Consider the following 18653-nt stretch of genomic DNA (forward strand, 5'->3'; position numbering starts at 1 on the left):
CCCCCACTAGTTAGTGTGACGCACACCATGGAAAAGGAAAGTCATGTCGCTAAAATGCTCTGAAATCGTACAAGGTTCTTAAGGAAAGTAAGGGATAATTAAGCACCTAGCTGGAACGGGAACAAGGTATTATGTTTGATCGTTTAATGTGTATATGCAATAATATGTGGGTTAGTCTATTTAACTGTGAAGAAGTGTTTTAATGTGTTGTTATCACTGTCACATCTGTGACATCATTGTGTGACATCACAAAAGGGTTTCTTATAAATGGCTATTCATGTTTATGTTTGTAAGAGCTGACTGTATTATTTGTTATTTATCTGTTCTGTAGCTCTTACGGTGTTTCACTAAGAAAAGGTTTTTCATCAAGGAAAGGTAGATTTTGTGTTTCCCAAGGAAAGGCTGACGGCTGAACACAAAATAAAGGCTTTTTGAAACATCAGTACGCTTCACAATTGTCTGGCTGGGGGTTAGCTACATAGTCTACTAGTCTAGTCTACTAGAAGTACTAGTCTAGTCTAGAAGACTTCTTCTAGTCTAGAAGAACTGTCAAAAAAAATCTTGCCAAAATGTAATTGTGGAATATGATAGGGTTAAGTTGAATGTAGAAGCATAAAGTTTTTTTTTACTTTACTACATTACTTGACTGACTAGAAAAACTACTTGTACTAGTGGCAGATTGAGCACAGGATCTGCCTATTAACGTTTGCTTATTCTGATTGTTTGCTCTTTATACTACTCTCACTCATTATTTAGAGTACACATCAAAATCCCCTAAAGCGTTATCCTTTATTAAACATGATAATTTGTTCTCATGTTTATAATTTTAGAGCAAAGTTAAGTCAAATAGGTTTTCATTGTCATTTTAATCATATACAGTACAGTACGTTCTCCCAGGACCAATGTGCTACATCAAACAATATAAATGAACATAAAATAACACAGAAGTACACAATGAACTACACAAAACTCAAAACTAACAACATGAAATGCACATGTGCAAAATTTAGTGCAGAAAAGGTAGAACAAAAGACAAGAAGACAGTAGATATGGTGACAGTACAGCACTGACCAGTACAGTACAGAAGGTTTCTGCAAGTGGTTTGTCCATATATGAATAAAAAATAAATACTAATTAAAATACAAATAAATATTTCATAAAGTTAAAAAAACAAATGCCATAAAAATAGCTTGTATTTGTCAAGTAACCCTCTACAATGAGCTTTAAATGAATCTGGACTTTTTGTGTTGTGGTGTGATGATTTAACTGAATTTGGGTATAATGCATGCAGCCGGGGCGACGCATTACTTTATATATGAAGGGTTACACTTAAATTGAAAAAACAGCAATGGTATTGTGGAATTGTTAAACATTTGTAAATTTGTATAGATTTTTGTAAACCTACAACATAATAGGCTTTTTGTGTAAGTTAAAAATCTTGGCAAAATGCTAAATAATAGGGTTGAGATTAATGTAGAAGAATAAAGGGGATTTTTGTGCACTACATTACTTGACTGACAAGAAGGACTATTTGCATTAGTGGCAGATTGAGCACAAGATTTGTCTGTTAACAATTTTTTGTTTGCTTGTTTTTCTGCTTTCTGATGTTTGTTTACACTACTTTTGCTGCTGTGGCTGCATGCATCATTTCAGTTAAATCATCACAACCCCCCCAATAAAATGTCCAGGTGTATATAAAGCTTATTGTAAAGAGTTACTTGAATAATGCATGCTAGTAAGCTATAATAGGCAATAAATCTCAAATACATTTAAAAGTCACAGAAACCAAGATTCACAGAGAACACAAATTGGTTAGGATAGTATATAGTATTGGTTAGTACTATCTATATGCACAATATATTTAAACTGTATATTAAGGGTAATATTTAGAGAGAGAGAGAGAGAGAGAGAGAACATAGGCCTCTTTTTACTGTGTTAATGGTGTGTGTGAGGTTTCAGAAAAGCTGGAATGTGCAGTTTATCAAGACTTTCTGAAAATTCATGTTGTGGCAGTTGAGACAAGACTTTCTGCATAGCTGTAAGAAAAAGTGTTGCTCTTCATTTTAATCTGCAACTTTGGCATGAAAAAGAGCAGGTTCTCGATGCACATTCTTAAAGCCCTAATACACTTAATGGAGTTTGCATTCCCTTTGGCGGTCCAAAGTTTATTCAATAGAAGATCCAGTGGTGTCATTCCATTCTGATCCTCAGCTAGCGGTGAAGCCCCATTTCCCAACAATATTATGACGGTATGTGGTTGTAAAAGCTCACATGCCACATGGAGTGGAGTTTTGCCATCCCTCTCGTGTTTGCACACACGCTGGTTTATGTATAAGCGCAGAGAAGGAGTTCTATGAACCACCTGAAGGATGAACGCTATGACGTCATTCCTACCACGGCGGATAGCCATTTCCAGGTGTGAATCTGATGTTGGATAACAGCAGAATTGCTCTCCTGGATTTGCAAGAGCAACGTCCTGAAACTGATTCAGCAACTATTGTGCGTAATCTCGGTGGTCGTGCAAGATGGCATACAGAAACGCCTCGGATGGGTTGTAGGTCTGTTGCCGGACGTTTTCTTCCCAATGAAAAGTCTTCAGGTTTCGCATTTCTTCCAACATCCACACAGGTTTGTGGTCCCTCACAGCTTGGCAGAATAAAAGTGAGAGGAATTCGCTTGCACGTGTCGTCCATTTGTCCAGGCTACACTAGCTATATCCAGAGAACGATCAACAGCTTTAGGTTGTCATTGTAACCGAGCGTTTATACTTTTCACTAAGAAAATAATAGAAATGGACGCAGGATTCTGTGAAACAACCAGTCCGACTTTTTATTGCGCTTCATCACAAGAACAGCATCACTGTGGCAGGTGTGATAATAATCTATCTTGCCTACGGCAAGCCCCGAGGGAAAAATAAGAAATGTTTAACACACCTTTAAAATGGACACAGACCTCTCTTGAGCTATCACACACAATTACACCCCAAAAGTATTTTACATGCGTCCCCACCTTCAAATTAAACGTCCACGTTTACACAAACCCAACCCAACCCCCCCCCCCCCCCAAAAAAAAAAAAAAAAAAAAAAAAAAACACACACATATACACATACATACATATATGGTTAACACACCCAGAACACGTATATGCAATGCAGAATGAATAGCAATACTAGAACATCCATAGCAGTTTCCATTCTACCATTTACACACCTAATTTAACATCCTCTCTTCCTCATGAACACAACATCAAATGACATTTAATACAGAACAAAGTCATCTAATAACCAGGAGGTTTCTGCACTCTACCAGCCCTACTCAAACTTGGCATCAAGCAATCAACATCTGCATGCGTACACAGTCCCTGAGTATAATCCGAATGCTGATTCTGTGGAGAAACTCCCACGTCCACACCAGATAACAATGACTCAGAGGGAGTAGAACCCTGAGAAGAATCCGTACCATCAAAAGAGAGATTAGTTGACAAAGGAGAAACAGGCAGTGTATAAGGGCGCAATCTGTTATAATGCACCACCTTCCCTCTGTCATCACTGTCCATGGGATTTATGATCTGATAGATCAGTCCTTGTTCGCCACAAGAGTCCATTACCTCCACAACTTTGAAAGGTCCCTTCCAATGCGGTGCCAGCTTCATACGACTCTCAACAGGATTATCGAGCCACACCATAGCACCCACTGCATAGGGCTGATAACGAACACTTTTAGCATGGTAGAGTTTTTGGCGTTCACATGCTTCCTCACTGTGCATGCGCGCTCTACTTAAGACGCCCTTGGTCAGAATGTAAAGTCTCTGGAATACCATGAGTCAACACATAGTCCTTGAATAGACAGCCAGCTACGGTCTGTGCAGATTGATTAGGAAGAGCATACAAACTAACAAACTTAGTGAAATAGTCCTCCACCACAAGTACATAACGATTGCCCTTTGAAGTCAAAGGAAGCTCCAAAATGTCAGTAGCTACTCTCTCGAATGGGCGCGTGGTATTCGTGCCTCCCACCGTCTATGCGGTCGTTGCCCCAGCTGCACCCAGTGTAGGACAGTTCCAATGTCGGAGTCAGAATGCTGCAATTCCCTCAGGTAGGACGCATCATATGACAAATCATGTGCACAGAGCCTACTTTGTGAAACAATGTCCGGTACCGACACCTGATCTGTAGACACAGAAGTCATAGGAGGGTTGGTCGGTGGAGGCTCGGAGCCAACCATGTTAACTTCCTGCATGCTTTCAATGCCTTGACCCATGCTATCCCAGTAAGGCACATCAGGATGTCTAGACAGAGCATCCGCATTCTTGTGGTGATGCCCACTTTTGTAGATGATCGTCCAATTCAGTGGATCCAGCTCTAAGATCCATCTCCCCCTCCTACCAGTCGGATCATCATCAATGGCCATCCGTCGAAGGGCCAAGAGAGGACGATGGTCGGTGATAATGATAATAAATGATGAAAGTCCGATGTAGTGTTTAAATTCTCTTACTGCCCACACAATCGCCCATAACTCACAATCAAAAGTATACCAGCGCCTCTGTGTAGGGTTCAATGCCTGGCTGGCATATGCTACCACATGTTCAAGCCCATTTTTCTCTTGTGCCAGCACTGCACCGACAGCATATTTTGAAGCATCAGTGTAGACTCTGAAAGGTATATTAGAACCAGGCAGTGTCACAACTGGGGCAGAGGTTAACACATCTTTCAGATAATTGAATGACAGTTCACAATTTTTTGTCCAGTCAAAAGTTGCATTTTTGCCCACAAGCTGGTTAAGCGGAGCTGCATATTTTGAAAAATCTTTTACGAATCATCTGTAGTAGGAGCAGAGTCTATCAAAAGCTCTGACTTCAGAAGGAGACTTGGGTGTTGGCCAGTTTCTCACCTTTTCCGTATTACGTGGATCCGGCTGAAGTCCCTTCTGGGACACAACATGGCCCAGGAAGACCACGTGGTCTCTAGCCAAGTGGCATTTTTTTGGATTTAAATTCAAACCTGCTGACCCAATTCTTGTAAACAATTCCTTTAAATTAGACAGATGTTCCTCGAATGTTTTGCTGTAAATTAAAACATCATCAAGATACACCATGCAGATGTGCCATGGAAGACCTCTCAGAACAAGCTCCATCAAGCGTTGGAATGTCGCTGGAGAGTTAGAGAGACCCATCGGCATAGCCCGCCATTGGAAAAGTCCACGGCCAGTTGTAAAGGCAGTTTTCTCTCTGTCCTCTTTAGCAACTACAACTTGCCAAAGCCATTGGAAATGTCTAATGTGCTGAAACAAGTTGAATTCGCCAATGCGTCCAGCGTGTCATCCACACGGGGCAGAGGATAAGAGTTTTTAACTGTGACACTGTTCAAGCGCCCACACAAAACCTAGTGACTAGTCTATCGATTTCAGCTCTTTTCTCAGGTGAGGCACGGTATGCACGTTGTTTAATGGGAGCTTGGTCTCCTGTTCTAATGCGATGTTTCACAAAAGTACACTTCCCAACACTTCCTTCAGATGCGCTGAAGATCATATTGTGTTCTAACAACAATGCAGAAAGTGCAGCTCTTTGCGAGGCAGTGACTGGTGAGTCATCCAAGGACACTGAAGGTGCCACCTGTGACGTGGCTGCTGCAACTGAGTTCAATGAGCATTGATGAAGAGGCATAAGCTCATATTCATTTACCCTGTAAAACTCACCCAGGTGCAGTCCTTGTTGCAATGAAATGTCTTGTCCTGTAGGATTTTAAATCCTTGCTTTGGTTAGTCCGTTCTGAACCCTGGTGACAGTGTGAGCAACCACCAGATCAAAAGAATCAGGAATGTTTGGCTTCAAATATCCTACATAGTCGCAAGGCACTTTAGCAATGTCCGGCGCACACACGAGAACTGGTACAATCGACTCACTTAGGGCTGGCAAGGTCATAGTGTTGGCTATAGAAACATTACAACACAGTGGAATAAAGTCATTGCTGGTGAGGAGTGGCACAGAAATGTCCCAAAGCCTTAACATTGCACAGCTGGTGTCCAGTACAGCATTGTTCCTTAAGAGAATGTCCCAGCCCAACAAAACAGACTGAGTGGTTTCCTGTAGCACATGAAATAAATGCTGCCATGATTTAGTCCCAAGTCGAAAGTTAACTGTAATGGTGCCCAATGTGTCAAGAATCTGACCATTTACAGCACGGGCTGCTACATAGTCCTTTTTCAATTAGCGGTTGCGAAGTACTGGAAGAGACATGCGAAATTTCGCACTCATAAGTGATACACTCGAACCAGAGTCCACTAACATTGAAACTGCCATGCCTTCAATCACCCCTCTCACATATGAAATCAGTGGCAATGCATCAGTGGTATTAATGAAAATGTCTTCAGATCTGGAAAGGTTGCCATTTATAGAGTTAGTCTGTAGGCCCGTGGGCAGATCAGCTGGTGTTTGGGCCCCAACATCAGCGACAATTAGTTTCCCGGCTGGCTCTGATGGTCTTCCATACTGGGAGATATGGAACGCACTCCACGCTTCTTAGAATCATGCATGTGCCCACTAAAACTCTGAGGACTTGGACTAGGACTGGGCCTCACTGGAAAGGAGACTTGTCCCTTCGTACATGATATTGTGTATTTGATTCCTCGCCGTGCCGCAGCACTCGTCTATCAGGTGAACGACCTCTTTGCGAGTCATAAGACCCTCGTGACTGGCACCCACGGCCGCCACAGTTGCACCTGCATGTTTGACTTGACTGTGAGTAAGCTTCACTGCACTCATCCATGCTGCCAAAGGCCAGTCTACTTCGCAACTTTCGATTTTCCTTCACCACATTTTTCAACTCCATCCTCACCTGCCTCATGTCCTCAGATGACCTCTCCACTGCTCTATACAACCCATCATTATCAGCAAGAGGTTGAACAGTAGCAATTGAACCAGAATTAACAATGGAAGACCCATTAATAGGAAAGCAATCATTTTTCAAAGCCTCCCTGGCATTCTCACACCGACCTGCTATTATTAATGCCTCCTCCAAATCAGATGCTCCCTGTTCATGGCACTTTGCTCTCAGCACCGGGTCAATTCCAGCAAGAAAACGACGAAATTTCTCCTCACTCTGTGCAGCATCTCCATAATCAGGAAAAGCCTCGTCCACCAGTATACTAACCTCCGCAGTATAAATCTCCAAGCTTTCCCGTGCAGCGCGAGGTCGTGCCGATAAACTAGCTTTAAACCGATTCATGAACTGTTTCTGTCCAAACGACTCTTTTAGTCTGTCCTTCACTGCTTTGTAATCAGCCTGGACAGTAGTGGGAAGAGTGTCCCAGAGTAGAAAGGCTGCATGGTTCAAGCGCGTAGGTAAAATCCAAGTCAAGTCAAATAGGTTTTCATTGTCATTTTAATCATATATAGTACAGTACAGCACTGACCAGTACAGTACAGAAGGTTTCTGCAAGTGGATTGTCCAAATATAACTAAAAAAATAAATACTAATTAAAATACAAATAAATATTTCATAAAGATAAAAAACAAATGCCATAAAAATAGCTTGTATTTGTGAAGTAACCCTCTACAATGAGCTTTAAATGAATCTGGACTTTTTGTGTTGTGGTGTTGATGATTTAACTGAATTTGGGTATGATGCATGCAGCCGGGGCGATGCATTACTTTATATAAGAAGGGTTACACTTAAAATGGATAACCAATTGAAAAAACAGCAATGGTATTGTGGAATTGTTAAACATTTGTAAATTTGTATAGATTGTTGTAAACCTACAACATAATAGGCTTTTTGTGTAAGTTAAAAATCTTGGCAAAATGCTAAATAATAGGGTTGAGATTAATGTAGAAGAATAAAGGGGATTTTTGTGCACTACATTACTTGACTGACCAGAAGAACTACTTGCATTAGTGGCAGATTGAGCACAAGATTTGTCTGTTAACAATTTTTTTTTTGTTTGTTTTTCTGATTTCTGATGTTTGTTTACACTACTTTTTATGTTGTGGCTGCATGCATCATTTCAGTTAAATCATCACACCCCCCAAAAAATGTCCAGGTGTATATAAAGCTCATTGTAAAGAGTTACTTGAATAATGCATGCTAGTAAGCTATAATAGGCAATAAATCTCAAATACATTTAAAAGTCACAGAAACCAAGATTCACAGAGAACACAAATTTGTTAGGATAGTATATAGTATTGGTTAGTACTATCTATATGCACAATATATGTAAAATGTATATTAATATTAATATTATATACCTGCAGTAGGGTAATATTTAGAGCGAGAGAGAGAGAGAGAGAGAGAGAGAGAGAGAGAGAGAGAGAGAGAACAGAAAAGGTATATTCTAATTATGTTTGGGTCTTACAGGGTAAATGTCTCCATCTGCTGACTACATTCAGTATCTCCAGTAGTTGTTCAGGTCAGAAGCAACCACCACACATGTATTCTTACATATCAGTATCGATTGCTACAGAGCATATGATTTTTTTAAATAATAAATGTATATTTGGAAACAGTAAAGTCAGCTATAGCAACAGCAAGTGAATCATGGAACAAATGTATATTAGCTAAGGCAGAAAAATTGCTTAAAGGTCAACCTCAAAATAGAGTAAAGATCACAGGGGGAAGCAGAAGCACAGCAATGGCAATACATAAGTGACATGCTGGTGTTAAGGGTAGGCTAAAGTAATGTTAGTCCTCTCCCTTATACACCTGGATCAGTACGTAATCCATCCATCATAGCCGTGGAATTCGTTATATACGCTCCAACTGCTAAAAGATGGAGCGTAAATGTGTGTGTTTGGGTTAAGAAACTTGTCACAGGTTAGTAATACTTATTTAGACATATAGATAGAAATGCAAACAAACACGCAGGCACGCACGCACGCACGCTCGCGCACGCACGCACGCACGCACACAAATGATTTCAGAAGAGGTAAGAATGATTTTTTTTAATATGCATAACCCTTTTTCTTTTGTCCACAATGAGGTAAATAACTTATAATATACACATAAATACACTTTTCCAGTAGTTATATTAATTTCATAATAATGTAATGCAAAAAAATTAAATTGTAAATTAAATATGAAATAAACTATAGCTCTGTCCATAAAACAGAATAGTAGGAGTGAAGTCTCTGAAAGACATCTGTATATTGGATGCATCAGATGCTGCACCGTAACATTATAATGGTTTTACATTCCCATTGACTTTAGACTGCGTTACTAAATATAAATATAAATTTATATAAATAAAACACAAGCATTTTTTCAAAAGTAAAACTGTGATCAAATAAAAGTAAAATGTAATTTGTTTAAAATTAATTTGCATACTCCTTAAAACCATTATGAAATACATACATTACTGGTTCATTGATTATTCCTATAAAAATACTGTCCTTTTTATATTTTAAAAAGAGGTTTAGCATTATTTCGTTTGAGAACTGGAAGACTTGTTTGTTTTCTTTAGTTATAGTAAAACTTTTAAACATTCAATTTATGCCACACAAATAAAACTAAATGTAATTAAATTAAAATGGGGAAAAAGACAACAAAAAGCATGGTAAGAACATAGGCCTCTTTTTACTGTGTTAATGGTGTGTGTGAGGTTTCAGAAAAGCTGGAATGTGCAGTTTATCAAGACTTTCTGAAAATTCATGTTGAGGCAGTTGAGACAAGACTTTCTGCATAGCTGTAAGAAAAAGTGTTGCAGGAATTCTCCCCACTAGAAGGTTATACTGCTCCTCTTCCAGAATTTTGGACCAGAACACTTGATCCTCTTTAAGTGTGCTCTTCATTTTAATCTGCAACTTTGGCATGAAAAAGAGCAGGTTCTCGATGCACATTCTTAAAGCCCTAATACACTTAATGAAGTTTGCATTCCCTTTGGCGGTCCAAAGTTTATTCAATAGAAGATCCAGTGGTGTCATTCCATTCTGATCCTCAGCTAGCGGTGAAGCCCCATTTCCCAACAATATTATGACGGTATGTGGTTGTAAAAGCTCACATGCCACATGGAGTGGAGTTTTGCCATTCCTCTCGTGTTTGCACACACGCTGGTTTATGTATAAGCGCAGAGAAGGTGTTCTATGAACCACCTGAAGGATGAACGCTATGACGTCATTCCTGCCACGGCGGATAGCCATTTCCAGGTGTGAATCTGATGTTGGATAACAGCAGAATTGCTCTCCTGGATTTGCAAGAGCAACGTCCTGAAACTGATTCAGCAAGTATTGTGCGTAATCTCGGTGGTCGTTCATGATGGCATACAGAAGCGCCTCGGATGGGTTGTAGGTCTGTTGCCGGACGTTTTCTTCCCAATGAAAAGTCTTCAGGTTTCGCATTTCTTCCAACATCCACACAGGTTTGTGGTCCCTCACAGCTTGGCAGAACGAAAGTGAGAGGAATTCGCTTTCTTTGCAGGTGTCGTCCATTTGTTCAGGCTACACTAGCTATATCCAGAGAACGATCAACACCTTTAGGTTGTCAGCATCAAATGCGTCATGGATTAATGTAAACAGACTAGAAGAACTGTGGCGATGCAGCCATGTCACCATGGCAACGGGTAAACGAAGCGTCCGTCGCGACGAATTCGTTTACCCGTTGCCATGGTGACATGGCTGCCCTGCCACAGTTCTTCTAGTCTAGAAGAACTGTCAAAAAAAATCTTGTCAAAATGCCAAAATGTAATTGTGGAATATGATAGGGTTAAGTTGAATGTAGAAGCATAAAGGTTTTTTATTTTTTTTATTTTACTACATTACTTGACTGACTAGAAAAACTACTTGTACTAGTGGCAGATTGAGCACAGGATCTGCCTATTAACGTTTGCTTATTCTGATTGTTTGCTCTTTATACTACTTTCACTCATTATTTAGAGTACACATCAAAATCCCCTAAAGCGTTATCCTTTATTAAACATGATATTTTGTTCTCATGTTTATAATTTTAGAGCAAAGTCAAGTCAAATAGGTTTTCATTGTTATTTTAATCATATACAGTACAGTACGTTCCCCCAGGACCAATGTGCTACATCAAACAATATAAATGAACATAAAATAACACAGAAGTACACAATGAACTACACAAAACTCAAAACTAACAACATGAAATGCACATGTGCAACATTTAGTGCAAAAAAGGTAGAACATAAGACAAGAAGACAGTAGATATGGTGACAGTACAGCACTGACCAGTACAGTACAGAAGGTTTCTGAAAGTGGTTTGTCCATATATAAATAAAAAAATAAATACTAATTAAAATACAAATAAATATTTCATAAAGATAAAAAAACAAATGCCATAAAAATAGCTTGTATTTGTGAAGTAACCCTCTACAATGAGCTTTAAATGAATCTGGACTTTTTGTGTTGTGGTGTGATGATTTAACTGAATTTGGGTATGATGCATGCAGCCGGGGCGACGCATTACTTTATATAAGAAGGGTTACACTTAAAATGGAAAAACAGCAATGGTATTGTGGAATTGTTAAACATTTGTAAATTTGTATAGATTTTTGTAAACCTACAACATAATAGGCTTTTTGTGTAAGTAAAAAATCTTGGCAAAATGCTAAATAATAGGGTTGAGATTAATGTAGAAGAATAAAGGGGATTTTTGTGCACTACATTACTTGACTGACCAGAAGAACTACTTGCATTAGTGGCAGATTGAGCACAAGATTTGTCTGTTAACAATTTTTTTTTTTGTTTGTTTTTCTGATTTCTGATGTTTGTTTACACTACTTTTGCTGCTGTGGCTGCATGCATCATTTCAGTTAAATCATCACACCCCCCAAAAAATGTCCAGGTGTATATAAAGCTCATTGTAAAGAGTTACTTGAATAATGCATGCTAGTAAGCTATAATAGGCAATAAATCTCAAATACATTTAAAAGTCACAGAAACCAAGATTCACAGAGAACACAAATTGGTTAGGATAGTATATAGTATTGGTTAGTACTATCTATATGCACAATATATGTAAAATGTATATTAATATTAATATTATTTACCTGCAGTAGGGTAATATTAAGAGAGAGAGAGAGAGAGAGAGAGAGAGAGAGAGAGAGAGAGAGAGAGAGAGAGAGAGAGAGAGAGAACAGAAAAGGTATATTCTAATTATGTTTGGGTCTTACAGGGTAAATGTCTCCATCTGCTGACTACATGCAGTATCTCCAGTAGTTGTTCAGGTCAGAAGCAACCACCACACATGTATTCTTACATATCAGTATCGATTCCTAGAGAGCATATGAATTTTTTAAATAATAAATTTATATTTGGAAACAGTAAAGTCAGCTATAGCAACAGCAAGTGAATCATGGAACAAATGTATATTAGCTAAGGCAGAAAAATTGCTTGAAGCTCAACCTCAAAATATAGTAAAGATCAGCGGGTGAAGCAGAAGCACAGCAATGGCAATACATAAGTGACATGCTGGTGTTAAGGGTAGGCTAAAGTAATGTTAGTCCTCTCCCTTATACACCTGGATCAGGTACTTAATCCATCCATCATAGCCATGGAATTCGTTATATACGCTTCAACTGCTAAAAGATGGAGCGTAAATGTGTGTTTGGATTGAGAAACTTGTCACAGGTTAGTAATACTTATTTAGACATAAAGATAGACATGCAAACAAACACACACACACACACACACACACACACACACACACACACACACACACGATTTCAGAAGAGGTAAGAATGATTTTTTAAATATGCATAACCCTTTTTCTTTTGTCCATAATGAGGTAAATAACTTATAATATACACATAAATACACTTTTCCAGTAGTTATAATAATTTCATAATAATGTAATGCAAAAAAAATTTAATTGTAAATTAAATATGAAATAAACTATAGCTCTGTCCATAAAACAGAATAGTAGGAGTGAAGTCTCTAAAAGACATCTGTTTATTGGATGCATCAAATGCTGCACCGTAACATTATAATGGTTTTACATTCCCATTGACTTTAGACTGCGTTTCTAAATATAAATATAAATTTATATAAATAAAACACAAGCATTTTTTCAAAAGTAAAACTGTGATCAAATAAAAGTAAAATGTAATTTGTTTAAAATTCATTTGCATACTTCTTAAAACCATTATGAAATACATACATTACTGGTTCATTGATTATTCCTATAAAAATACTGTCCTTTTTATATTTTAAAAAGAGGTTTAGCATTATTTCGTTTGAGAACTGGAAGACATGTTTGTTTTCTTAAGTTATAGTAAAACTTTTAAACATTCAATTTATGCCACACAAATAAAACTGAATGTAATTAAATTAAAATGGGTTAAAAAAGACAACAAAAAGCATGGTAAGAACATAGGCCTCTTTTTACTGTGTTAATGGTGTGTGTGAGGTTTCAGAAAAGCTGGAATGTGCAGTTTATCAAGACTTTCTGAAAATTCATGTTGAGGCAGTTGAGACAAGACTTTCTGCATAGCTGTAAGAAAAAGTGTTGCAGGAATTCTCCCCACTAGAAGGTTATACTGCTCCTCTCCCAGAATTTTGGACCAGAACACTTGATCCTCTTGAAGTGTGCTCTTCAATTTAATCTGCAACTTTGGCATGAAAAAGAGCAGGTTCTCGATGCACATTCTTAAAGCCCTAATACACTTAATGGAGTTTGCATTCCCTTTGGCGGTCCAAAGTTTATTCAATAGAAGATCCAGTGGTGTCATTCCATTCTGATCCTCAGCTAGCGGTGAAGCCCCATTTCCCAACAATATTATGACGGTATGTGGTTGTAAAAGCTCACATGCCACATGGAGTGGAGTTTTACCATCCCTCTCGTGTTTGCACAAAGGCTGGTTTATGTATAAGCGCAGAGAAGGAGTTCTATGAACCACCTGAAGGATGAACGCTATGACGTCATTCCTGCCACGGCGGATAGCCATTTCCAGGTGTAAATCTGATGTTGGATAACAGCAGAAATGCTCTCCTGGATTTGCAAGGGCAACGTCCTGAAACTGATTCAGCAACTATTGTGCGTAATCTCGGTGGTCGTGCAAGATGGCATACAGAAACGCCTCGGATGGGTTGTAGGTCTGATGCCGGACGTTTTCTTCCCAATGAAAAGTCTTCAGGTTTCGCATTTCTTCCAACATCCACACAGGTTTGTGGTCCCTCACAGCTTGGCAGAATAAAAGTGAGAGGAATTCGCTTGCACGTGTCGTCCATTTGTCCAGGCTACACTAGCTATATCCAGAGAACGATCAACAGCTTTAGGTTGTCATTGTAACCGAGCGTTTATACTTTTCACTAAGAAAATAATAGAAATGGACGCAGGATTCTGTGAAACAACCAGTCCGACTTTTTATTGCGCTTCATCACAAGAACAGCATCACTGTGGCAGGTGTGATAATAATCTATCTTGCCTACGGCAAGCCCCGAGGGAAAAATAAGAAATGTATAACACAACTTTAAAATGGACACAGCCCTCTCTTGAGCTATCACACACAATTACACCCCAAAAGTATTTTACATGCGTCCCCCCCTTCAAATTAAACGTCCACGTTTACACAAACCCAAACCCCCCCCCCCCCCCAAAAAAAATAAAATAAATAAAAAACAACAACACACATATACACATACATATATGGTTAACACACCCAGAACACGTATATGCAATGCAGAATGAAAAGCAATACTAGAACATCCATAGCAGTTTCCATTCTACCATTTACACACCTCATTTAACATCCTCTCTTCCTCATGAACACAACATCAAATGACATTTAATACAGAACAAAGTCATCTAAATAACCAGGAGGTTTCTGCACTCTACCAGCCCTACTCAAACTTGGCATCAAGCAATCAACATCTGCATGCGTACACAGTCCCTGAGTATAATACGAATGCTGATTCTGTGGAGAAACTCCCACGTCCACACCAGATTACAATGACTCAGAGGAAGTAGAACCCTGAGCAGAATCCGTACCATCAAAAGAGAGATTAGTTGACAAAGGAGAAACAGGCAGTGTATAAGGGCGCAATCTGTTATAATGCACCACCTTCCCTCTGTCATCACTGTCCATGGGATTTATGATCTGATAGATCAGTCCTTGTTCGCCACAAGAGTCCATTACCTCCACAACTTTGAAAGGTCCCTTCCAATGCGGTGCCAGCTTCATACGACTCTCAACAGGATTATCGAGCCACACCATAGCACCCACTGCATAGGGCTGATAACGAACACTTTTAGCATGGTAGAGTTTCACATGCTTCCTCACTGTGCATGCGCGCTCTACTTAAGGCGGAGCGCAGTCTAGACAAAAACGAAGACACGAAATCAGCATGTGACGAAGATGTTGTGAATCAAATGCACGTACAGGTACCAAAACGTCGACAGGGACCCTTGCTTCCCGTCCATGAGTAAGGAAATATGGTGAGAATTTAGTGCTTGAGTGGGGCGAGGTGTTGTAGGCAAACGTTACATGTTTCACAAAACTGTCCCATTCCCCACCATACGTCAACAGCGTTTTCGCTAATTAATGGGTCAAAGTCCTGTTAAAACGTTTACTCATCCCATCTGACTCCGGATGATAGGGAGTAGTCTGCGTTTTTCGAATCCCAAACATTTGACAAAGTCTATGAACAATGTCTGCCTTGAACTGACGCCCTTGGTCAGAATGTAAAGTCTCTGGAATACCATGAGTCAACACATAGTCCTTGAATAGACAGCGAGCTACGGTCTGTGCAGATTGATTAGGAAGAGCATACAAACTAACAAACTTAGTGAAATAGTCCTCCACCACAAGCACATAACGATTGCCCTTTGAAGTTAAAGGAAGCTCCAAAATGTCAGTAGCTACTCTCTCGAATGGGCGCGTGGTATTCGTGCCGCCCATTGGATCACGTTGTGTTGGAACGGGACCACGACGAGTCTGACAAGCCCTGCACTGCTCACACCACTTTCTGATGTCCTTAAACATTGAAGGCCAGTAACAAGTCAGTCTCGCTTTCTCCCACACACGTTTAGCAGAGAAATGGGCTGCGGCCGGACCACCATGTAACTGCAAAAGTATGTCGGTACAAGGGTAGAGGGAACAACAAACTGAATGACTGGGTCACTTGTAAGTGAAGAGACAAAAGAATGACACAATAATCCATCATTTATTGAAAGGCGATTGAACTCGGTCCAGAGTTTCCTCAGGCATTTAGAGATCCCTTTCAAGTGTCGTCTATGCGGTCGTTGCCCCAGCTGCACCCAGTGTAGGACAGTTCCAATGTCGGAGTCAGAATGCTGCAATTCCCTCAGGTAGGAAGCATCATATGACAAATCATGTACACAGAGCCTACTTTGTGAAACAATGTCCGGTACCGACACCTGATCTGTAGACACAGAAGTCATAGGAGGGTTGGTCGGTGGAGGCTCGGAGCCAACCATGTTAACTTCCTGCATGCTTTCAATGCCTTGACCCATGCTATCCCAGTAAGGCACATCAGGATGTCTAGACAGAGCATCCGCATTCTTGTAGTGATGCCCACTTTTGTAGATGATCGTCCAATTCAGTGGATCCAGCTCTAAGATCCATCTCCGCCTCCTACCAGTCGGATCATCATCAATGGCCATCCGTCGTCACTGCACCGACAGCATATTTTGAAGCATCAGTGTAGACTCTGAAAGGTATATTAGAACCAGGCAGTGTCACAACTGTGGCAGAGGTTAACACATCTTTCAGATAATTGAATGACAGTTCACAATTTTTTGTCCAGTCAAAAGTTGCATTTTTGCCCACAAGCTGGTTAAGCGGAGCTGCATATTTTGAAAAATCTTTTACGAATCATCTGTAGTAGGAGCAGAGTCCAACAAAAGCTCTGACTTCAGAAGGAGACTTGGGTGTTGGCCAGTTTCTCACCTTTTCCATATTACGTGGATCCGGCTGAAGTCCCTTCTGGGACACAACATGGCCCAGGAAGACCACGTGATCTCTAGCCAAGTGGCATTTTTTTGGATTTAAATTCAAACCTGCTGACCCAATTCTTGTAAACAATTCCTTTAAATTAGACAGATGTTTCTCGAATGTTTTGCTGTAAATTAAAACATCATCAAGATACACCATGCAGATGTGCCATGGAAGACCTCTCAGAACAAGCTACATCAAGCGTTGGAATGTTGCTGAAGAGTTAGAGTGACCCATCGGCATAGCCCGCCATTGGAAAAGTCCACGGCTAGTTGTAAAGGCAGTTTTCTCTCTGTCCTCTTTAGCAACTACAACTTGCCAAAAGCCATTGGAAATGTCTAATGTGCTGAAACAAGTTGAATTTGCCAATGCGTCCAGCGTGTCATCCACACGGGGCAGAGGATAAGAGTTTTTAACTGTGACACTGTTCAAGCGCCCACACAAAACCTCCATGCACCACATTTCTTTTTCCATAAGCACCAAAGGTGAGGCCCAGGGACTACAGCTCTCTCTCAGATAACACCATCTGCCAGCAGGGCAGTGACTAGTCTATCAATTTTAGCTGTTTTCTCAGGTGAGGCACGGTATGCACGTTGTTTAATGGGAGCTTGGTCTCCTGTTCTAATGCGATGTTTCACAAAAGTACACTTCCCAACACTTCCTTCAGATGCGCTGAAGATCGTATTGTGTTCTAACAACAATGCAGAAAGTGCAGCTCTTTGCGAGGCAGTGACTGGTGAGTCATCCAAGGACACTGAAGGTGCCACCTGTGACGTGGCTGCTGCAACTGAGTTCAATGAGCATTGATAAAGAGGCATAAGCTCAGATTCATTTACCCTGTAAAACTCACCCAGGTGCAGTCCTTGTTGCAATGAAATGTCTTGTCCTGTAGGATTTTAAATCCTTGCTTTGGTTAGTCCGTTCTGAACCCTGGTGACAGTGTGAGCAACCACCAGATCAAAAGAATCAGGAATGTTTGGCTTCAAATATCCTACATAGTCGCAAGGCACTTTAGCAATGTCCGGCGCACACACGAGAACTGGTACAATCGACTCACTTAGGGCTGGCAAGGTCATAGTGTTGGCTATAGAAACATTACAACACAGTGGAATAAAGTCATTGCTGGTGAGGAGTGGCACAGAAATGTCCCAAAGCCTTAACATTGCACAGCTGGTGTCCAGTACAGCATTGTTCCTCAAGAGAATGTCCCAGCCCAACGAAACAGACTGAGTGGTTTCCCGTAGCACATGAAATAAATGCTGCCATGATTTAGTCCCAAGTCGAAAGTTAACTGTAATGGTGCCCAATGTGTCAAGAATCTGACCATTTACAGCACGGGCTGCTACATAGTCCTTTTTCAATTAGCGGTTGCGAAGTACTGGAAGAGACATGCGAAATTTCGCACTCATAAGTGATACACTCGAACCAGAGTCCACTAACATTGAAACTGCCATGCCTTCAATCACCCCTCTCACATATGAAATCAGTGGCAATGCATCAGTGGTATTAATGAAAATGTCTTCAGATCTGGAAAGGTTGCCATTTATAGAGTTAGTCTGTAGGCCCGTGGGCAGATCAGCTGGTGTTTGGGCCCCAACATCAGCGACAATTAGTTTCCCGGCTGGCTCTGATGGTCTTCCATACTGGGAGATATGGAACGCACTCCACGCTTCTTAGAATCATGCATGTGCCCACTGAAACTCTGAGGACTTGGACTAGGACTGGGCCTCACTGGAAAGGAGACTTGTCC

At 40.3% G+C, this 18653-nt stretch overlaps 1 protein-coding gene and 2 pseudogenes across 3 annotated transcripts; all 3 read right to left on the reverse strand.

Moving 5' to 3' along the window:
- Positions 1–1999: 1999 nt before the first annotated feature.
- On the reverse strand, positions 2000–4411 carry LOC310738456 (annotated as a pseudogene). Its single transcript has 3 exons — positions 4160–4411; positions 3608–3808; positions 2000–2707 (listed from the first exon to the last, which is right to left on the reverse strand). The product of its transcript is annotated as an uncharacterized misc_RNA (transcript).
- A 5147-nt stretch (positions 4412–9558) lies between these two features.
- LOC310737696 (ankyrin repeat domain-containing protein 9-like) lies at positions 9559–10418 on the reverse strand (the record flags this gene model as incomplete). Its single annotated transcript, XM_083562179.1, has 1 exon — positions 9559–10418. One exon carries the CDS (start codon positions 10416–10418, stop codon positions 9576–9578), a length of 843 nt encoding a protein of 280 aa, XP_083418305.1. The 3' UTR covers positions 9559–9575.
- Positions 10419–13324: 2906 nt separating this feature from the next.
- On the reverse strand, positions 13325–16572 carry LOC310738457 (ankyrin repeat domain-containing protein 9-like; annotated as a pseudogene). Its single transcript has 3 exons — positions 16321–16572; positions 15086–15181; positions 13325–14191 (listed from the first exon to the last, which is right to left on the reverse strand). The product of its transcript is annotated as an ankyrin repeat domain-containing protein 9-like (transcript).
- Between the last annotated feature and the right edge of the window lie 2081 nt (positions 16573–18653).

The sequence above is a fragment of the Silurus aristotelis genome, assembly GCF_946808225.1.
Source record: "Silurus aristotelis genome assembly, chromosome: 15".
In the NCBI taxonomy this organism is placed as follows: Eukaryota; Metazoa; Chordata; class Actinopteri; order Siluriformes; family Siluridae; genus Silurus; species Silurus aristotelis.